We start from the raw sequence: 22057 nt of genomic DNA, 5'->3' as shown, positions 1-22057 counted from the left end.
GAATAGATACACGTGCTTCTTTGGACGGTCTTGAACGAGTTCCCTGCGGCGGAATGGTAGGAGTATTACTATCTCCTATTTTTGCTTAGTACATAATATATATTCCATCAATAGACCAAACTAATATCCCAGATGTACCGTTATGGTTGCCTATCTGATGGCAGCACTGTAGTCCATTATCCTCTTTACCTCTTGTCTCTTACCAGCGATTAAAGTGCGGTGTCGTAATCTTTCAATTTTTGGTACATATCCGCCTCGAGTTTCGCAAATCCGAGCACCTTACTTAGCACCTTACTTAGGTAGAGCATTTTATTACAATCTTCCCCCTAGTGCGTCCCTTCCTCAGCTTCTCGAAGGCCTTGGGTGCGTCTTCGTACTGGAACACTTCGTCGATGATAGCCTTGACCTTCCCTTCACTCATCCATTTGGCGATCTGCTCAAGGTCGGCATGGGTGTTATTCGTAACAAGATACTGCCACTTTCTTTTGCCGCCGCCTAGGAAGGAAGGTAGAAACTGCCTCGACATGATGGTGGTTATGTTTGTCAGAGAAAACTCGCCGCCGATCTGCACGAATTTTCCTTCGGGGCGCAGGAAGTGGTCGGCTGCTTTATATAGATCGGACGGCGTGCCGACGTTGTCGACGACCAGCTGGTAGACTTGACCTTTCGCCTTGAGGACTTGGCTGACGTTCTCTGCCGTGTAGTCAATGATCTCGTCGGCTCCGAGGCTACGGCACAGCTCTGCATTCTTGCCCGAGCAACTCGTAGTCACGTGGCAGCCTAGGGCTTTGGCGATCTGGATGCCGAACGTGCCTGTGCCTCCGCTGCCGCCGTTGACGAAGACCTTGTCTCCCTCCTTGACGTTGGGCGCGATGCACTGGTACGCCGTCTGCGCTGCCGTCCCGATGCAGCTCGCGTCCTGGAGGGAGACGCCTTCGGGGACGGCGGCGCAGCCGTCGAGGTGCGCGCATACGTACTCGCCTAGCGAGCCGTGCTTGCTAGGGGGGATGCGCCCGAAGACGTTATCGCCGACGCGGAAGGAGGCGGCGACGGCGTCGCCGACCTGCGCGACGACGCCGGAGAAGTCCATGCCGGGGGATGCGGGGGTGGGGATTAAGGCGCGCATGGGCAGGCCTAGCTCGGGGAACTTGTAGTCGGCTGGGTTGAGGGCGCTGTAGTGCACTTTGACTAGGATGGCGTCGTTGGGTAGGGGCGGGTGGAATGGTAGCGGTGCGTTGTCGATTAGCTGGATGTTCTTCTCGATGCCGCCGCGCGTCGAGGTGTATACCCAGGCTCTCATGGCCTGGGGGGTAGACGGAGATGTGTCGTTGTTGTTGTTAGACATGTCGTTGCTTAGGGTGGATACCCTTGAGTTTGTGGAGGTTAGGTAAAAGAAGTCTTCTATGTACAGTATACTGATAAATTGATGATCATGAGATATGGGTTTCGGTTAGACACGATACATAGACAACATACCTTGGAAGTCAGCCCATTGTTTTAATTTAATTTAGAGTCACATGACGTGATATATGCCTACATATATACGGTATAAAGCTATGAGGATGATGTAATAATTAGAACATGGTCAACTTAATATGTCATTATTCTATTAGACTGTTATTGCCTTTTAATCTATGTGCTAGTTATCTAACCTAGGTTAGTTATACCTAAGTTTAGGTAGTTAGGCTACTTATAAAGTACTATAGTACGAAAGAACAACGCTGCGACTCCAAGAAGCTTCTCTGAGAGACGCCGGTAGAACGATTCGGACATTAACCTCGGGGATGCACGGGCATTCGCCGTACCAGCCCGGAATCCGTCTGCCGAAACTGCCTGGTTATACATACCTATACAAGTTCTAATTGCGTACTCAGTGCGGTTGGGATGCTATTTATTTTGAAGAATAACCGGCGACGTCATTAATCCGACGTCATTAGTCCGCTCAATCTTGATGCTCGGGTATCTACATCTACATAAGTGATTGATTTTAACGTGAACATTTCTGCCTCATGACTAGCAGCCGATGCTTATGCAACGACATACGCGGATGAGCCGGATGCGACGAGCGGCCCGGTTTTGACTTATGCCGAGATATAATATGTTGATCAGCGCGTAGCCTAGCAGCGGTGTCGGCAGCGGTGCTTCTCGAGTGCTCGTCCGGTAGCGGTGGAAACTACCCGCGCGCATTATCTTGGGTTAAGCCGATAGCTTCCGGGTCTTCGTATCTTCATCTTATCTGATCTGGTATCTGCATAGGCTTAAGGTTCTTGGCTAGCTAGCGAGCTTATCGGCTGAGCTTATTCTGTGAAATCGAGCCTTGATGTATGTATGTATACCTACCTAGGTACCTATATACTGGGTTAAGAATAGGGGGTAATTTTGATATTAATTGGTCTCAACTTATACGCATCGATGGAGAGACAACCCATTATTCCGCGACTAACCTTAAGTTAACGAACTTGTATATACTATATAAGTCTGCAGTGCATCCTTGGCTGAGCTGCTAAGATCCGAGTTGCTTGTGTAATAAGTGTGACAACTTTGTACTATACAAGGTGGGATTTGATCCGAATCCCGGCTCTCGTTGGTCCGAGCTACGGATTTAAAGCGGGCGGCGCAAGGAAAAAAAGAATTGTGACGTTAAGACAAACCAACCTAGCTGACCTCACCTAAACTAACCTAAATCAAGGGAATCTTTTCTCGAGTCTCATCTTTCTCTCAGCTCAGTCTCAATGCCCCGCGTCTAGCCAAGCCAAGCCACTTTCCACATTATTCCCGTCTCTCGCAGCCTCGACCCCAGAAAACATTTATATATTTATATATACTTATATACCGAGAGAAGCCTATACGGCTCCCGCTTCCGAGTTGATTGCGCGGTGAAGGAAATGTCATGCCTGACGAAAAGCCCAGTTGGAAGACGAATCCCTGTCCCTGCTGGATATTCTGCACAGTTACGGCATTAGGTTAGGTATTTCTATGAGAGAAAGGCCCACACCATCCACCATCCCCTCGGGGTGAGTCAGTAAGTATATCGTATCAGCGTATGTAGAAGAAACCTGCCGTTCTAAACTCAGCCTTGTCTTTGATAGGATTCTTGGCTAGCCCGCGTAATTATCTCGATTTGTTTTTTACATACCTAGGTACTTGCTCACTTTGACAATATCTACCTAAGTCTTACTCAACCCTTACTACTCGGAAGCCTCTCTGTCGCCGAGTTACTGAAGAGGCTGAACCATATGGGATCTGAACCATATGGGAATTGGTAAGCTCAAGAGCACCGCTCGCGGATCATCCGCACTATATCCAACCTATATTTTACTTCTATCACTCAAAACAATTTAACTCCCATGGAATTGTCATCCCGTTCGTCCCCGAACGAAAACTCGATCGGCTCTCCCGCCGCCTTATCCGCTGCTGCGTCGACACCTCAAGATTCTGCGTCGGTATCAAACTCCGCCTCGGTCGTTCCCGTGCCCGGCGCTCACAATGCCGCTTTTACGCCCTCGGGCCCTATCACTCTCGACCCGTCCACTACGCCCTCGTCCGTGCTGAATCCGCGCAGCTGCGTAACATGTCGACGACGGAAAGTTAGATGCGACAAATTTATGCCCTGTGGCAACTGTCGCAAAGCCCATATCCAATGCGTCTTCCCAGCACCAGGTCGTGCGCCGCGGCGACCGCGCATGAAGGACCCCAATGCCCCGCCCAAGCAGACGAGCGAGCGCGAGATCGAACTCATGAAGAGGCTACGAAAGTTGGAGAGCATAGTAGAAGATCTTAGTGGACAGATTGAAATAGAGACGGCGAGGCACCCCTCTCTCAGCGGCGGGGCTTCACCCGAGGCGACACTGGATAACGCGCAGGAGAGAGAGCGGCGAAGGCAGAATGGAATCACATATAGCGAGAATCTACCCGGCGGCTACCCTCCGGCCGACCATCTAAAATTTGGCCGCTCTCAGACCGGCGACTCCACTAACCAGACATTGAAGAGTCCAACCTCTGAGGTTAGCAAGCCCTTCGGGAGATTGGTGTTGAACGAGAAGGGAAAGACGCGGTACGTGAGCAGCGCGTTCTGGTCCAAGGTTAACGACGAGGTATGTTGGCTACATATTCAAGGCCCTGACGGATTGTGTCATTGACTTATGCGATAGCTTAACCAGCTTCGAACCGAAACAGAGATGCTCAGCGATGACGACTCCGAAGCTTCGGACGATGGCAGTAGTCCTGGTGCGTTGCACCCTCACCCAGATTCGATCGATCACCACAGCTTCGTCTTAGGCTATAGCTCTTCCAATGTCGACCTACGAAAATTACATCCCTTGCCGTCTCAGATACCATTCTTCTGGCAGGTCTACCAGGAGAATGTCGACCCGCTAGTAAAGATATTACACGTACCATCTATGAATAAGACCATTCGCGAGCTGAGGAGTAACATGGACGGTATCTCGCCGGGGATGGAAGCTTTAATGTTCGCTATATATTATGCTTCCATCACCTCTATGGAAGATAATGAGGTACGAACCCAACTGCATAACTGATGTAGTAGTGAAAGCTAATCGTTATACATGTCTAGGTTAAGATAAATTTTGGCGCCGATAAGGCGCAGCTTATTAAAAAGTATCGCTTTGCTACGGAGCAAGCCCTTGCAAAAGCGAATTTCTTAGTTACGTCAGAACTAGTGGTAGTTCAGGCCTTTACTCTCTTTCTCGTGCTCGTCCGTCGGTACGATGACACGAGGTTCGCCTGGACGCTTACCGGTCTCGCGATCCGCATCTCGCAGTCGCTGGGAATACATCGAGAAGGGACTGAATTTGACGGCTTGAGCCCGTTCGACGTCGAGATGCGCCGTAGACTCTGGTGGGCAATTTGTATTCTCGACCTGAGATCGGCAGAGGACCAGGGTACGGAGCTGACGATTGCGGAGCGGACGTACGATACGCAATTTCCGCTAAATATCAACGACGCGGATATAACCCCCGAAATGACGGAATTCCCGGAAGAAAAACTAGGGCCTACTGATATGACTTTTTGTCTCATACGTTACGAAATCTGTGCTCTGGCTAGGAAGATACACTTCGCAACAAACGGGATGGCCCCGTGCCGTGCCCGGAGTACAGAAGAAGAGCGCAACAAGATGCTCCACGACTGCTACGAGCGGATTGAGACGAAGTATCTCAAAACGTGTGGCGACAAGGATGCGGATGTGTTACATTGGGTCGCCGCCATGATTGCGCGGCTAATCATGGCTAAGATGAGTTTAATAATTTATCAGCCGATGCTACTCCATTGGGGAGCCCAGGAGGTCAGCAAAGAAATTCGACACCGTCTCTTTATGGCTTCTCTCGAGGTAGTCGAATATACACGGGTGTTAAACTCGGAACATAGATGTCGCCAGTGGCGATGGCTCTTCCAAACGTACGCGCAGTGGCACGCCGTGGCCTATCTCCTGCTTGAAGTGTGCCGGCTGCCTTGGACCGCGTCGCTCGAGCGTGCCTGGATCGTGCTCAGCGCGACATTCCAAACTCCGGATGTGTCACAGCGTGCCAAGCCAGGTGTTTGGATTCCGCTGCGCAAGCTTATGGGACAGGCGAGGCGTCATAGGGATGAGGAAATCCAGCGGCTGAGAGCTGATCCCGAGGCTGCACGACAGCTCGATTTGGACGAACAGAAGAAGACGCAGCCAGAAAGCTTCAAACACCTGTCTAGCTCGATGCGAGGTGTTCTAGCCCAAGAGCAGTGGCGCAAGCTCGTGGGAGTTAAAGGTCCTGAAAAACCAACATTTCACACCTCGGAAGTCACGGGTGGCGGCATACAGACGGAAAGGAAGGGACTTATACGGGAGCAGTCGGATATGGAGGTAGCCCCGGCTGACTTGCAGTATGTCGACCACTTGATGTCTCAACCGTATCTCGACTCTCAAGACATCTTCTCGGTCGCCTTTCCGGGCAACCAAGCCTACTTTACTGAAGGGGGCGCTCAGCCCCCGGGCGGATCCCGGCCAAACCAGGCAGCTCCTGGAGGAGCATTTGGTGCTACTAGTAGCAATAGCAATCAGCCATCAACAGGTCAGCCTGCACATAATTTTCTAGAGGACAACCCTCCACCGTGGTTCTGGAGCGGTGTCTGGGGCCAGTCTCCCCCGAATAGCGCGGCAGAGAACGCGCCGAATTCGGAGGACCAGGACGTTAATATGGATGTGGACGAGAGTTTCAACTGGCAGAATTGGGTAGACAACGGGCTCGCGATGGGTAGGGTGAGTTTTATGGGAGGGATCTAAGAATTTCCTACGCAACCGCTCAATTGGTATATATGCCCAACTAGACCGACGCAAGAATATACGACGGCCTCGAGACGTCAAGTTGCAGAGGGTTTACTAAAACGTTCGAGAGGCTTCGATAGGGTTGAACTTTGCCCGCCATATTGCCGGGTAAAGGGTCATTCTACGACTACCCTACCTTAAGGCAAAGGGTGCGAAGGCAGAAGAGAATGAACGGCCGTGATGAAGTCACGATGCCGTTCCGTGTACATATTGATACCCTACTCTTGGGCTTCGAGCTTTGGATATGAATCGAAAAGAAACCATGAATAACAACCCTACGTTCAGAATCATAACTCTAGGTGCAAATACGGGCTATTTAAGTTCTTAATATACATTGGTAGTTATCTACCAGCTTGATATCTTTTATCCCGAGTCAAATTGATCGTTGGTCCCATCCGGTCATCCGGTGGCCGGCTGCCGGGTTTCCGTATGGATGGCTCAACTTTTAATGACCGGAGGAATTTGGAAACGAGTGTTGCACTAACAAATTATATATCGCTATTAATTATGATTTGTCAGCATTACCTAGGTAATCAATATCACCAATCTCGAGGGTCTTATAAATCCCCTATGCCATTATTAACGTGCTATTTATTTTCCTCTCGACGGCCCAATTAAAACACGGTCGAACTATCTCGCCGCGAAGTTTACTATTCGGAGGGTGGATACGTTGGGCAACGGAGACAGGCTTCCGGATAATACCGGGCAATGTGAATTGTCTTGTCTTGTGAGAATGCGGCGACTTTCTAGGCTATCAAATTGTAAATAAAAACAGCAGCTCCCGGCGCGTCGTTAGTTTTAGCTGGGTAATAACTCCCTAGGCCTCTAAACTATTGGATATAGGTATAGAGAACAAGTAACTTCAACACCATACGTTTAAACATGTCACACAACGTACTTATAACTGGGGGTTCCGGGTACCTCGGTGGAGATCTCCTTGCTCGGATGGGCGCTGCAAACCTACCACCTTACGGAAAGTTATTCGCATCCGTGCGGACAGCAGAGCAAGCGGAAGGCGTCCGACAGTACGGCGCACAACCACTATTTTTTAATCTAAAAGACAGGTCGGAAATCCGGACCGCCGTCATCGACCACGAGATCACGGTGGTTTACTATTTGATCGATGCGGTACAACACGACCCTCCTTTATTCTTCATCGAAGCGCTCGCCGAGGTCAAGAAAGCGACCGGACGTACCGTTCATTTCTTACACGTAGGTAGGCCGTCGAAGATGGTCTTCGGTTAAATCTAATCAGGTGTATTTATTTCAGACTACCGGGGCCAAGCTCTTTTCTAGCCATGCGGACGCCCCGACCGACCGTCTCCTTTTGGACACGGACCCGCAGTTATATGACATCCAAAAGGCCCAGAGTCCGAAGCTCAGTGTGGCGCAGGAGGTGAGTGTATATGACAAAAGATTTCCTGTTATACATGGCTAAGCTTGAGATAGGGTGTTAGAACCAACTGCGCGGTGATAGAAGAAGCTGAGAGATATGGGGTTCACGGGTATGTCTTTGTGCCCTGTATCGTGTGTAAGTCATTTCGCAAAGCTTGAAAGTCCGGAATCCCATTCGTCATATGCCTACTCCATTATACATACGAAAGTTACTCGGAAGCTTTTAAATTTATCTCGTTGACAATATATCTTTATAGACGGGAAAAGCAAGGGATTCGGCGACCCCGTTTCCACCCTACGACAGATATATATGATTGTGCGGTCCGCAAAGGCATTAGGACGCGTGTATCGCGTTGATTCCGACCGACCGGTGCGTCCATAGGTCCCTCTCGCAACTTATAATTACCTAAACGCAGGACTCTAACCGCGAAGGAGTAGGAATGGCCCGTATGTCACATCCTCGACAATACCACGGCGTACATAGCACTCCTGCGCAAGATCCTAGCCGATGAGAACCCCAGCCACGGCAAGAACGGGTATTACCTTGCTTCCCCCGGTAGCGTTGCGGTAAGTACCTACCTACCTACCTACGACTATTACCTTAGGTAGTTTCCTGGGTTTGAAAAAAAGGGCCACAAGCGGGTTTTGTTATCGAGTCTTGTCCTCAGAGCATATACCTATGACAACGGACGCTAATCCAGTACCTAATGCCAGTGGGACGATCTATACGACGCAGTAGCCGCCGCACTCGTCAAGCGCAACATCATCGCCGATGGCTCAGTTGCTCTGGCGGACGATAAGATTCTCGGGGATATGGGTGCTGCACTGGGAGTCCCGAAGGAGATGGTGCCTCTTCAGTTGGGCGGGAAGTAAGTTTTTTCCTCGTATTTTTTCTAATAACTACCTTACCTACCTACCTGGCCTAAAGAAATCCTCGTTGCCTGTCTGCCTGTACCTATACCTATACCTATACCTATACCTATACCTATACCTATACTGACGTGGGTTCTGCTATTACTTAGGTGTACTCTAACGGCTCGACGTGCCCGTGAGGAGTTGGGTTGGAAGCCGGTTTATTCGGCGGAGCATGTTTTGGAAGCTGCTGATGCTGAAGTTGAGTGGATTCTGGAGCATCTGAAGGACTGAAACGTACGCGTGTCGAGTTATCTATGCCTTGGGGAATATGTCATAGGGTTTGGCTATTGCGACCCCTTTTCTAATTTTGATTTATTCGTTGCTGTAGTTAAACTATAGGAGTTCCCTTTTATCAGATTGCTCTTTGGACTAGGTATAACTATACCTGTATATTAAGATATCTTGTTTAGGTAGGTAGATTATTGCGTCGGTGCCGATGGTTTACTACTAGAGGCTGGATACTGCGAAAACTTCTCGCCCTAGCAGCCGTTGAATTCTTTGATAAGCCGTGGAAGAGCGTAGGCACAAGGGAGAGCCTAATGAAAACATCGACCATTTTCGGACATTACCTTTCGCACTGGACCTCCCTCTATTCGCTGCTGGTTTTTTTTTTTGGTTTTTTTTTTTTTTTGGAATCGGGAGCATATATCGTCGTAATTTATCAAGTTGTAGAAACAGTAGGTGACAAGAGTCTTAGTTATGCGACGTGAATAAGTTTACAAGTATTCTAGCTTACTTTGTTGAATATAATACCGTTTGATAAACGTAGATATATCGAGTGTACTGAACTTGAGTAGGCCCGTTTTCAACTATATATACTGGAATAACTAATACAATTTGAATATATACACGACCCTTCAAGCACTCGCATAGTTACTGCCTATTGAGGGACTTTGGTAGAATGTACTGTGGCTATCAAACATCTTGGAATTTTGAATCATACCTAGCATCTGTTAAGTATGACGTTCCAACTATGATCCTTCGAGAATATCTATAACCAAGTGTTAGTCCGCATCTACCGGCACCAATGCTGAGATAGTAAACACTTACTTGTCCATGAGTGTTTGTAGTCCAGCTATTACCGCCGTTATATGTACTCTGTTGGCAGTTGATCAAGACCTCAACAGCATTACTGGGTAACATGTTAGACTAAGTATCTACACCCTCTTAATATCGAAGGACTTACTCGGCAACGATGGAGCAAGCGTTATGCAATTCGTTACTAGAGTCGTTGCATAGAAAGATGCCGGCGCCGGAATTACAACTGCTGACACTACATCCGCCATCCCCAGGACTTCCAGGAGGTGCAGCGCAGTCCCCGTTGGCAATGCTGTACAAATATCTAACCCCGACGCCGATCGACTCGGCGTTGACGTCGTTCCCGTAAGCGCATGTCCAGTCCTGTGATAAATGTCACGTATTAGAAGTAAGGAAACGCAAGGGGGCGTAAGAAAATAGTGAGTGATGAGGTAGACATGCATCTGACGTTGTCGCCCGTTTTTTAATGGGTTCAAGATCCCGCCTCTTCACTCTAGAGTGAGGGCTATTCAGGCCCAACTCGTTGTCGTAATTCGGATTGATTCTTGTAATCTGCGTGTAAATTTCCTGCGAAACTAGATTAGTAGGACTCTATGGTATACCGGCCGTTGGGGCTTACCTCTGCGGTGCCTGTGATAGACACAGCAGGCTCACCTGGCTTGACTTGGCCTGTCCATGTTATCTTGGACGCACCGAACCCATTGGTTCCAGCGGAACTCTCGGTCGGTAACGCCTACACATCTGTATTAGCGACGATGACTTGGACTTGGAAACGAAATCATTGAGCGATGGACGTACGGCGGATGCTACAGCTCCGGCGAGAAGACAGACGAATGTAGGGAACACCTTCATGTTGGATTATGGGATACTTCGCCTTACTTCCGACCTACAAAGAAAACCTCGAAGTAAACACCGACCTCTATGGTAAACTTGATGCTATATACCATCATGTCACAATAGAAATCCTAGCAAGGATGCCGAATCGCTAACCGAAACAAGGTCACCCGACTAACCTCCCTTTTATTTAACGGCCCTGATTGATTAGGCAAGTGACATTATGCGAAGTCCAAACCGACGATTCCGGTCTTATTATCAACCTCATTTTAGTCCTTACAACATTGGATTATGGCTATAGATAGCTATCCTAAAGTCGCCTTGCCGCATGACCTTGGAGCCATCGCGGCTTTAAGTCCTCATTAGACTCGGCGATAGCTATTATTGGCGGGTCATAACCCCAGGCGTAAGATGTAACGTAACCAATCACGATTTGTGAAATTATGAAGTTGTATGGTCCTACAACGGACGTTTTCTCCGTTCCTTATACCTAGACCTAGCAGGGGCGAGATAAATTTACACTATCTGATCTATTAAGCGTTCAAACTGTGATTGAAAATAAGCTTAAGTTGGATTAAGTTAAAGGAAGCTTAGCAAAGTAGACGGTAAGTTCAAAAATGACATTACCACCTACTATTACGGGTATGGTGACTTATTCACAGGACTCCCCGTTCAGGATCGCTTGCTGGGCAATACGCGTACAAGCTTTACCGCGAGGTATTTTTGGCACCGGTTCTACGGCACAGCCATCAACGTGGCAATGCTCAGCTGTGTTCGGGCGCAAAAAAGATCGTCCCGGATCGTCGATGATACTAGATCTTATATCCTTGTTATGCAATAATACGCCGTATCGAAAGCGTTTACCTAACCCAGTGTAAACATTTCATAAAATCATGGAATAGGTACCTACTTGCCCAATGCACTGGCTGGATAACTAAAGTGGGCATCGCGTAGACGGAAACGTGTGGTAGTGTCGGATGAGACGAATATGTTTTCTTCACTCTGGTCCTGTAGAGTTCTGCCGACGGCGGCACTTTACAAGAGAGAAGGTAGGTAAAGCCGATGTTGGGATATCCTGCATGGCAACGCGAAGCGAGCTACGATTCTGCGCAGGATGATTAACGCCGGACAGCCTTAGCCTTGATGTTTCAGAACCTTTCGTGGCTTGTTATGTAGTTCCATTTTTGTAAGCTGACCGACACCCCATGTCCAGCCATGGTTCAGCTACATATGGCGTGGTTGATTACATATGGAGTAATTTTCTAGGCGAGATTCCAGTTAAGGAGAGGACCCATCTCCGGACACGCCTCCTGCAGAGGTCAAGCTACAACAACCTGACAGTAGCAGTTGCAATTTGGTCGCTTCCGGCTTAGCTCGGGCTGAACCCACCCGGATCCGTAGGGAATATTCTCAGATAGGGCATACATATCATGTATAAGTTGCGGTGTCCGCAGACAAAAGCCAGCATGCCGTGCCAGTCGTGTCAGAAGCGCGCGCATGTGGTGTATTGGGCTCACGCGCTGAAGTACTAGGTTAGGAGCCACGATGTTGTTGTTCTCAGCTTTTCCAGCATTTTTGTTAGCTTCCCTAGCCTCTGTCGCCCGGGCTCAATACCCGGACCCCGGCGCGTGCTCCGGGGAATGCTTCACTCACGACCCCGCCGTCGTGAAGCGCGCAGATGGCAAATATTTCCGGTTCTCGACCTTGGACCTGATCGGCATCTCGACCGCGGACGATCTGTCGGGGCCTTGGACGCGGAGCGGTAGCGTAATCCAGGGCGCTAGCGTTATTGATATGCCAGGGAATACGGAGGTAAGTGTTAGGTAGTGTCCTATATTCTAAGAAGAGCATCTTACTTACTATAGAATCCGATCTAGTTATGGGCCCCTGACGTAGTTTACATTCGGGGAATCTACTACTGCTTCTATTCGGTATCGACCTCTGGGAGTCACCAGTCGGCCATCGGTTACGCAACTTCTACAACCCTGGAATCCGGGTCCTGGAACGACCAGGGAATTGTAGTAACCTCATCAGATAGCAGCCCATACAATGCCATCGACGGGAATGTCGTCAACGGCACGGGCCCCAACGAATGGTACATACAGTGGGGTTCGTATTGGAATAACATCTACCAGGCAAGAGTAGCCATCGACGGCGAGTACGTCTTCAGGTCGGGCAACGAACACCAGATAGCGTATGAGCCATCGGGAAACCACCAGATGGAGGGCGCTTTCATCTGGAAGCGCGACAACCTCTGGTACCAATTCCTGAGCAAAGGTATCTGTTGCGTTTACAACCCGGACACAGACCCGATCGACCAGGTCTATCATATCACGGTCTGTCGAAGCGACAGCCCGGCTGGGCCCTATGTAGACAAAGACGGCAGCGCCTGTACCGACGGTGGTGGGACAACCGTGCTCGCTAGCCACGGAAATATATACGCTCCGGGTGGACAGGGAGTGTTCCACGACGACGCACATGGCGACGTTCTCTACTACCACTATCGTGAGTACCTCCCTCCCTCTCATAATTTAACATTCAAAGGAAGTCCATATTCACTTATGCTAACTTGCCTATAGTGGATCTCAACGTTGGTGTAGATTATCCTCAGTCTAAGTTTGGATGGAATGTTATAAATTGGGTTGACGGATGGCCAACAGTGATATAGTCTAGTAGTATATAATTTCGGCATTTAGTATTCTTGTACGTTGTATATATCAAGTTCTGAATATCTGTTTCCCCTGAAACGCTTTGTGATGTTATTTCTTTTACCATTGGTCATTGGTTGATTGCTTGAGAAACAGACATACCTACCTACTCGAAAGGGACCTACCAAGGGACTACGCCTATGTATAACCAGGGTGATTGTGTGGTTGGCGAGATGCTATGCTTAGACTAGCTGCGATAGCTCCTAGCATATGCCCATATATTCTCTTATACGTAGGCGATTACGCAATTTAAGGCTACGATGTCAATTCGCTAATTAACAGGTAGCTATCATATCGGTATTCGGACTCCGGAGCTCGGGATACTACTATATCGAGGACAATTACGCTATTTAGCTGTTTTGAGATCGTTGGACCCTTCTAACTCTGCCATGTTTACGTATCCAAATCTAAGTGCTGACGGAACCCGTAAAATAATATTTAGATGATCGCCATGTAGTTTCCTAGATCTTTTACAACAACTTCTCTATATTGTGCGGTAAAACCAGCTTAGATTAGAAACCTTGCGTTCAAGATGCCCTTCACCGGGGAGGAGAACTTGCTTCAGCTGAACCAAGAAGGCTTCGACTTCAATGTGCAGTTTGAGCAGCTGTTCTTCTCGATTATACCGTCTGTACTATTCATTGCGGCATCGGTATGGAGGACGTTTTATCAGGCAAGGAAGCCTACCATAGTGAATGCACCAGCTTTTCAACTTATTAAACTGGTAGGTTCTGCATATGAACGTGCAATCGAGGCATAGAAGCTAAACTACCATAGGGTGCTATCACAACTTACGTTGGGCTTGAACTCTCACTCCTCATTCTAGTCGCAGTAGGCTCCTTCCATGTGACTAGCATGTTCATAGCCTCCTCGGTCCTTAAGCTTGTGTCGGCGTTGTTCATGGTAACACTTAGCCTCGTCGATCACAGCAAGAGCCCGAGACCTTCCGTGCTCCTAAACAGCTACTTGTTTCTGACCCTCCTCCTGGATGCAGCTCAAGCAAGAACGCTATTTCTGGTATCGGAAGACAAGCCCGAACTCACTTACAGCAGCATATTCTGCGCTGCGATGGCTCTTAAGGTTGGAATATTGGTATTAGAAGCCCAACGAAAATCGAAATGGGTCTGCTGGGACGAGAAAGAGCATAGTCCTGAGCAGACGAGCGGGATCTTTTCCCTCGGGGTCTACTTCTGGCTTAATAGGATCTTTATGGAGGGGTATAAGAAAGTCTTGACGATAAACGACCTTTACCCCCTGGATAGCTCTCTAGATGGTAAACTGCTCCACGAAGAATTCTCTAGAAACATTGACTATTCGAAACTGAAGGGCGACAAGTTTGGCCTTGCGAAGGTGCTAATACGCACATTGAAGGTCCCTCTCCTGCTTCCTATATTCCCACGCCTGGCACTTCTCGGTTTTACATTTTGCCAACCTTTCTTTATCGAAAAGCTATTGGAGCGCCTGTCGGAGCCGGATGTCGACGCAAACGTCGGATACGGCTTCATCGGGGCTAGCATACTAATATACTTGGGAATCGGTATCTCTACGGCCCTCTGCTGGTATGATAAACCATTCAAAGATTTGATAGTAAAGGCTATGACTTACATATAGGCACAGGTACTTTCATCATCGAATGCTCGCCATGATGAGGTCAATACTGGTTACCGAAACGTTCATAAAAGCTACAAAAGCTCGCATCGGAACTAGCGACGATAGCGCGGCGCTGACTCTGATGAGCACCGACATAGAGCGGATTAACATGGGCTTCAAACCTCTGCACAATATGTGGGCGAGCTTTATACAAGTTATCATCTCTGGTTGGATGGTGTACAACCAACTCGGGATAGTATTCGTGGCACCGATCGGAACCGTTATAATCTGCTTTACATGCTTAGCCATCGTTATGAAGTTTACGGGAGACTCGCAGAGGGCCTGGATGGCGGGGGTCCAGAAGCGTGTTGGCATGACGGCCACGGTCATCGCTAGCATGAAGAATCTGAAGATATCCGGCCTCTCCGGGGCCGTTAGCGATTTCGTACAGAATCTCCGCGTAGAGGAGCTGGCAGCCGGATCCCGATTCCGTAAGATAGGCATCATCGCGGCGCTTTTCGGGTACATCCCGTTTCTGCTCGGCCCACCACTCACTTTCGCATTTGCTCAGCGAACGCTAGACGCTACGAGGATATTCACAAGCCTTTCGTATCTCTTGCTCTTGACGGGCCCACTGTCGCAGGTTTTCCAAAATATCCCCCAGCTGCTCTCCGGACTGGCCTGTTTAGGGCGAATCCAGGCTTTCTTGGAGTGCGAAACTCGTCATGATTTTCGGGAAGTCCTTGCCGATATGAGGCGGGATTCGGAGAAGACTCGAGTAGATACCATCCCCTTGTCCCATTCAGAACAGGACTCAACGCATCCCATCGTCATCAGAAACGGGAAGTTTGGCTGGGAAGCAGGCAAATTCGTCTTGCAGAACGTGAACACTCGAGTTTCTAAGTCTTCACTCACCATCGTCGTCGGGCCAGTCGGCTCGGGAAAATCGACGCTGTGCAAAGCAGTCCTCGGGGAGATTCCTTTCAGCGGAGGTAGCGTGGTCTTAAGCACCAGATTCCCACATGTTGGATTCTGCGAGCAAGCAGCATTCCTCTCGAACGGGTCGATAAGAGACAATATCGTGGGATTCTCTGCATTTGATGAAGAGAGGTACACCGAAGTCATCGAGGCTACGGCTCTAACATTCGATATTGCTGCATTACCACAGGGCGATAGAACGAATATCGGATCCGACGGGATCACGCTATCAGGGGGACAGAAACAACGCGTCGCTCTCGCGCGGGCGCTGTATTTGCAATCCGACCTCCTCGTGCTGGACGATATCTTCAGCGGCCTAGATGCGGATACCGAGGAACAGGTTTTCCGACAAGTCTTCGGCCCAGATGGACTAATCAGACGGCGACGCTCTACGGTTATATTGTGCACTCATAGCATCAGACACTTACCTGCAGCCGATTACATCATAGCACTCGGAGATGGTACTGTCGTCGAGCAAGGTAGCTTTGACGAACTAATGACCCGTCAAGGATATGTTCAGCGCCTAGGATTGAGTAATCCTTCTGATAGCGACTCTTCATCCGAGAAGTCGACATCAAAGAAGAACGGTCGGGAATCCAAGGCGCCGCTTTTTCACACGATAACCAACACATCATCCCTCGTGCCAGATACTAACGGATCGCGGCAAGTTGGCGACAAAACAGTATACAAGCATTACTTCAAAAGCATGGGGTTACTCGTAGCAGGAGGCAGTTTTTTCTTCGCCAGTCTGTGGGGTTTCTTCTCGAACTTTCCAACAATTTGTGAGTCGGTTCTGTCTTTAGACGACAGGACTTCATCTTGCTTAGCCGTATAATCGCCTTCGGCTAAGCCTATTCCCAAGTCGAACTCCGAGAACCATTGCTAATTACTACTAACTAACTATTCATTAAAGGGCTTAAATATTGGTCTGATGACGTATACTCGGAACATCCGTCTCACACGTACGCTTATTACGTAGGGATATATGCTCTACTTCAAGCTTGCGCCTTGATATCGCTGCTTCTCCTCGGAACTGCGGTTATAGTTGTCTCCATCACAAGAGCAGGTTCCAATCTCCACCGCGACGCCCTGAGAACGTTGATCCGAGCACCCTTACGCTTCTTCACCGTAACGGACACCGGCGCCGTTACTAATCTGTTCTCGCAAGATTTGAATCTTATAGACACGGAGCTACCGAATGGACTATTGGACACATTATTCTGTGTAAGTTTGTTATAACTACTGTATTCCGACTCGAATTACGGCATGTTTCTACTTGCCGTTCGAATACTTAATTTTCTGATACAGCACTCTAGGTCTTTCAAGCAATCGGACAGGCAGCTGTCATGCTCACCTCGTCTCCGTACATGGCCATAAGCTACCCTTTCCTCGGCGTCCTGCTCTATATAGTGCAAAGATTTTACTTGCGGACATCCAGGCAGCTGAGGTTACTAGACCTTGAGGCTAAGAGTCCTTTATAGTAAGTTTGCCATCATGAGCCGGCGGGCTGTTTCGTTCTATACTGATATGAGTTCTCTTAGCACGCACTTCCTCGATACTCTTAAGGGTATTACAACTCTAAGAGCCTTCGGTGAGTAGCACGCCGAGTTGCCTGCAATGCCATCCACATCTGAGATATTTCGGGTTGGAGATATTGCAATTTCCACTCGCATAATCCTAGTACCAACGCTGACTAGAGGTTGACAGGCTTTCTCCCCGAAGACGTGCGAAAGAACGCCCGCCTAATAAATACCAGCCAGCGTCCCGCGTATCTGCTCGCGATGGTCCAACAGTGGCTAACCCTCGTCCTCGACCTCGTAGTAATGGTGATGGCAGCGGTCCTAACTACTCTCGCCGTTCGTCTTCACTCGAACTCTGGCTTTGCCGGTGCTTCTTTGATCACGCTCATGAGTTTCGGGGAAAACCTTTCAGGCATCGTCATATATTACACCAGGTTGGAAACTTCCATCGGAGCGATAGGTAGACTCAGAACATTCAACGAAGATGTCAGGCCGGAAGATAGAGATGAAGAGGATATTGTCCCTCCCGAGCAGTGGCCGCAGAGCGGTGAGGTAGAATTGAAAGGAGTGTCGGCGAGCTACGAGTAAGTTGGAACATTACAGCTGAAAGGTGTTACGCTGTAAAAATGAAGCTAACATATAGGGCAGTGCGGAAGACCGAATTGGAAGCGAACCAAACTTGGCCCTTCGCGGCATCGAGCTAAAGATCAAATCTGGACAAAAGGTCGCTATCTGTGGTCGCACCGGTAGCGGTAAGTCGAGCCTCATCGCTCTTCTTCTCAAGCTCCTCGACCCCCTCCCAGATATCTCCGGAGAGGTTATAATAGATAACACGCCACTCCGGCGCATAGACCGGCAGACGTTACGTCAGCGTATAATCGCAGTGCCGCAGGAAGCCGTCTTCTTGCCCGACGGATCTACTTTTCAAGCTAACTTAGATCCGTCCGGTGTCTCAACTCCGGAGGTGTGCCAATCCATTCTCGCAGCTGTTGGATTGTCGCAATTCGTCGCCGAACGGGGCGGCCTTGACGCGGGTATGAGCGCGGGGACTCTCAGCGCGGGGCAGAGACAACTGTTGTCTCTCGGGCGCGCTCTACTGAGACGGCGCGTCCGGGCGCAAAACCTAGGAATAGGGGGCGGCGGCTCCGAGGGCGGGCTACTGCTGCTCGACGAGGTGAGCTCGAGCGTAGACTACGAGACGGAGCGTTTGATGCAAGAGATTATCAGGAACGAGTTTAGGGATTATACGGTTATCGCTGTGAGCCATAGGCTCGATATGATTATGGACTTTGATACGGTAGTTGTCATGGATACGGGAAAGATTGTAGAGGTCGGTAATCCGATGGTGTTGGCTGGGAACGAGCAGACTAAGTTTGGGGAGTTGGTGAAGGCTGGGGCTAAATGAAGTAAATATCTAATACTTTATTCTACGCCGGCGAGATCGAGTTTTCTCTTCTAGACGCTATAGAATACATATTTTGGTGGAAGTATCAGACCCGCTGTAACCGCCCCTATCTTACGGTTGCTAGTGAGATACTTCGAAGTTAGGTATCTCCGTTTCTATAGAAAAAGGAAGGCCTAATTACTCTATTACCGATAAACCCAAATAACTACACTTAGACAGACAAGTTTGAATCAAACCACAACACAAAGACCTACACGCCTTCCCTCAAAGCCTCACAGGGGGCAACACGATCGCAAACCCAAGCCACAAGGATGACCAAACGAATCTATCTATCCTGAACCTTAGCGTCCGGGCAACCCTCGTAACAAACGTTCCCCCAGAGAGGCTCATCCGGCAGATAAACAGCGTCGCGGAATCCCGACGCCTCGATCGTGTAATCCGCCGGTCCTAATATTTCAAAGGATCACATCAAACTCCACGTCACGTGCAAGGGATGCAGGAGCCGAAGAGAACAATTCTAGCGCGTGCGGGTTAATGATAGCTTACCTACACGTCCCTACTGTAGAATACCTGAGGCGCATGTCGATTCCTTGTTTACCTAGGTACATAATAAAAAATCCGAGAACTTCACGACTAACTAGGGACAGCTGCTTCAGCTAGGTAGGTGCCTGATACCGGCTAGGAAGCGTAGCCCTGTTCTGTGCGCAATGAGTGTATTATCTAGACGAGGCTTGGATTGCTTGGGTGCGAGAACGAAACGCTGAATCCCCGCTGCGTTAAGCTAAGCATGGGGTTATAGTTCGACCGCTGCTTATACATAATCGGACGTCGGGCTGCGTAGATATCTAACATATCTGACACCAGATGGATTTCGCGTGCATTAATATAGTTAGGTAGTTAGCCAAGTAGCCAGTTAGTGAGTGCAGCGCATCGTCTGGAGGATCTATCCCTAACATAACCTAACGGCGAGGCGATATGTAGGTAGGTAGGTAGGTAGGTAGGTAGGTAGGTAGGTATCGTACCTTATACCGACCGCGCCGCAGTGCAGCAGGTTTCGTTCCCCGCCCCTCTTACAGCGCGAGTGGATTCGGAATATCTTGGTTTAGGGCCCTCGATATTCCAATTTTCTTGTTTTCGACCTGGACTTTTTATCTGCCATGTGGCTTTCATGTACTTACTATTGCTATAAGGCTGAGGAGTCCGGGGTAGATATTCGGTACACATACGGAATACACACATAGTGTTTAAGAGAGGGAGATATACGCCACGTCAGCTGAGACCTAAGCTAGGTAGTTCGCGTGTCTCGGTATATGAAGACACCACCTCCCCGCATTCCGCGGACGGTCCGCTATACATGATCGTTGCCGTGGATGGATGGATGGATGGATGGATGGAAGCTTCTAACCTACGAGGTAAGCTAGCGTAGCCTGCTTTGCCTCGGGTCACACGTCTGCGGCGTTTATTTTCTCTGTCGTCCTCCGTGATACGGCAGATCAGACAGCATGGATCCTATGCTGTAGGTATGTAAGAGACACACGAGTTGGGGGTCAAGTTCAAGCCTGTTTGGTTTGGGGGATGGATGGATAGAATAAGAGAAACAAACCCCATGTCTCGATTGATCAATAATACCTAGGTACGTTATGTCTTGGAGAAAAGATAGGTACCAGGGATATCCTGGACAGCGCCCCAGGCACCCACCCTATCAGGGCGACGCGTTGATTAGCCCGGCACCCACGTGGCGAGGGATAAGGTTAATTAATACCTTGCAAGTTGCGCGCGAATCCTTCGGACCCCCTGGCCTCCACGTCCCATCATCTCCTACTTCACTACCTACCTAGGTACCTAACATAATAGTGTATACCTATTTTATAGAGCTTACATGTATGTATGTATGAGGCATGTTACAACTTAGATAATTCATCAATAGCTTGTCTTACAAATAGATCGACTCCGTTCCTACGTCTAAAAATACGGGATGATCATGTCCGTCTGTCTGTCTGTCTGTCTGGCCTGCAGTGCGACGCTAAAAAGACTCAAATGCACGCAGGGAGGGTTGCAGCACACGACTAATTACGCTGTACATGTAGGATGTGGTGCGAGTTGAGCACAGCAGCGGTTTCGTATCTTGCAGTAGCAGCAGCATCACTATTACCCCATAACCTGCAAATGCCTACCTATATAGAAGTAGAAGTACTCGTCTACTGCGCCGCTCCGTTGCGGGTACGTCCAATACCTCGGGAAGAACTGATCTCACGCAAACAGCGGAGCCCTCCCTCTACCGACTCCAACTTCAGCTTCGGGTGGCCGGCAACCTAACCCCCTTCGATCGACCCCCACCAGATACATCTTCATCTTCACCTCCCCTCCAGCTATGAAGTTACCTAAGGTATGTAGATTAGGTACGCAGATCCGGGGGGGCCAATCTTAACCACCGTTGCTCAGAGATGAAACTAGGTACCTAGACGTGGGAGTGGAAGTGATAGTACGAGGGACCTAATAATAATTTGACAGGTATTACTTATAGGATTCGCTTCCTGGCTATAGTGGGATGGGATGGACTACAGCTCGCCCGTGGAGATAGATGTCTCTGTTCGATCTTCACGAAACATTCGCCAAAGGCCAGGTCGATCCCCAGATTTTCTAATGACCCTAGCTCGTATCCTCAGACGCGGTAATATATGTGTTGCTCATCGAGGTTTTCTCTAAGTGGGGAGACGACATGACGAGGTGGCGCATCGTTGGCGGTAATGTGTACGGATTACTTTTGACATGCATCTGGAATCCGACTTCGTCTAAAGTCCCATCTACTTCGTACTATATTATTACCCTGTATTATTACTACATATTAGTTGGACTTGCCCCCACCATAGGATGACTTCTTCAATTGGCGAATATATGCATGTAGCAGTCAGTCATTATCGACTACCTACATGACCTTAAGTTCCAATGGTAGGATCCGTAGCGCCGAATGATGTTACTCTAGGCGCTCTTGCTCTCTTGCTTGCTATCACTCTCACTACCTAAACATTCAGCTACGACTTGGCCGATAGCACAGTCCCAAGTTTTCAAACTAAGCTAACTATGCCCGACTTTTAGGAGGGTTATTGTGCCAGGCCAAGTTAAGGATATTTCCTAATTAGGCAACTCGTCTGTGCACCCACTAGTGCCTTTTAATTGTGGGTCCCAAGTATTGTAATAGGCTAAAATATGGGGCTAAGGTTTTAGCTGCATGACTAGTGTTAAGCTAGTTTTAATTTGGAAATTTTAGGTGGTACGTACCTTTGATAATGGTACGTACCTTTGATAAGAGATAAGGCCTTTGATAAGCTGATAAAAAGATAAGGCTTTTGATAAG

The 22057-nt window shown here is 48.9% G+C and overlaps 7 protein-coding genes across 7 annotated transcripts; 5 read left to right on the top strand and 2 right to left on the bottom strand.

The window, feature by feature from the left end:
- Window positions 1-4: 4 nt before the first annotated feature.
- Window positions 5-1489, bottom strand: F4817DRAFT_39582 (reticulon-4-interacting protein 1, mitochondrial precursor). The gene has a single exon (XM_049307414.1). The coding sequence runs from the start codon at window positions 1343-1345 to the stop codon at window positions 296-298; it is 1050 nt and encodes a 349-aa protein (XP_049153441.1). The 5' UTR covers window positions 1346-1489; the 3' UTR covers window positions 5-295.
- A 1153-nt stretch (window positions 1490-2642) lies between these two features.
- F4817DRAFT_355001 (fungal-specific transcription factor domain-containing protein) lies at window positions 2643-6817 on the top strand. Its single transcript, XM_049305602.1, has 4 exons — window positions 2643-3022; window positions 3090-4094; window positions 4152-4514; window positions 4574-6817. Exons 2-4 carry the CDS (start codon window positions 3348-3350, stop codon window positions 6275-6277), a joined length of 2814 nt encoding a protein of 937 aa, XP_049153440.1. The 5' UTR covers window positions 2643-3022; window positions 3090-3347; the 3' UTR covers window positions 6278-6817.
- F4817DRAFT_355000 (NAD(P)-binding protein) lies at window positions 6818-9209 on the top strand. The gene is made up of 7 exons (XM_049305601.1): window positions 6818-7531; window positions 7590-7715; window positions 7769-7850; window positions 7972-8084; window positions 8153-8281; window positions 8429-8583; window positions 8737-9209. Exons 1-7 carry the CDS (start codon window positions 7202-7204, stop codon window positions 8858-8860), a joined length of 1059 nt encoding a protein of 352 aa, XP_049153439.1. The 5' UTR covers window positions 6818-7201; the 3' UTR covers window positions 8861-9209.
- A 270-nt stretch (window positions 9210-9479) lies between these two features.
- F4817DRAFT_354999 (uncharacterized protein) lies at window positions 9480-10825 on the bottom strand. The gene is made up of 6 exons (XM_049305600.1): window positions 10466-10825; window positions 10287-10400; window positions 10109-10234; window positions 9816-10030; window positions 9680-9761; window positions 9480-9620 (listed from the first exon to the last, which is right to left on the bottom strand). The coding sequence occupies exons 1-6, from the start codon at window positions 10517-10519 to the stop codon at window positions 9573-9575; spliced, it is 639 nt and encodes a 212-aa protein (XP_049153438.1). The 5' UTR covers window positions 10520-10825; the 3' UTR covers window positions 9480-9572.
- A 1221-nt stretch (window positions 10826-12046) lies between these two features.
- F4817DRAFT_362852 (glycoside hydrolase family 43 protein) lies at window positions 12047-13169 on the top strand (the record flags this gene model as incomplete). Its single annotated transcript, XM_049306579.1, has 3 exons — window positions 12047-12313; window positions 12379-13006; window positions 13081-13169. 3 exons carry the CDS (start codon window positions 12047-12049, stop codon window positions 13167-13169), a joined length of 984 nt encoding a protein of 327 aa, XP_049153437.1.
- A 436-nt stretch (window positions 13170-13605) lies between these two features.
- F4817DRAFT_39433 (putative ABC multidrug transporter) lies at window positions 13606-19134 on the top strand. Its single transcript, XM_049307413.1, has 8 exons — window positions 13606-13933; window positions 13987-14768; window positions 14827-16559; window positions 16691-17001; window positions 17094-17257; window positions 17319-17368; window positions 17485-17881; window positions 17946-19134. Exons 1-8 carry the CDS (start codon window positions 13742-13744, stop codon window positions 18700-18702), a joined length of 4386 nt encoding a protein of 1461 aa, XP_049153436.1. The 5' UTR covers window positions 13606-13741; the 3' UTR covers window positions 18703-19134.
- A 1667-nt stretch (window positions 19135-20801) lies between these two features.
- F4817DRAFT_354990 (uncharacterized protein) lies at window positions 20802-21730 on the top strand (the record flags this gene model as incomplete). The annotated part of the gene is made up of 1 exon (XM_049305599.1): window positions 20802-21730. A coding segment is annotated over exon 1 (151 nt), but the record flags the coding sequence as incomplete, so codon positions are not given.
- Window positions 21731-22057: the final 327 nt, after the last annotated feature.

This window comes from Daldinia loculata, assembly GCF_022478755.1.
Source record: "Daldinia loculata strain CBS 113971 unplaced genomic scaffold F4817scaffold_124, whole genome shotgun sequence".
NCBI lineage: Eukaryota > Fungi > Ascomycota > Sordariomycetes > Xylariales > Hypoxylaceae > Daldinia > Daldinia loculata.
Note: the sequence above shows the minus strand (reverse complement) of the source record. Positions and strands in the feature narration are given on the sequence as shown.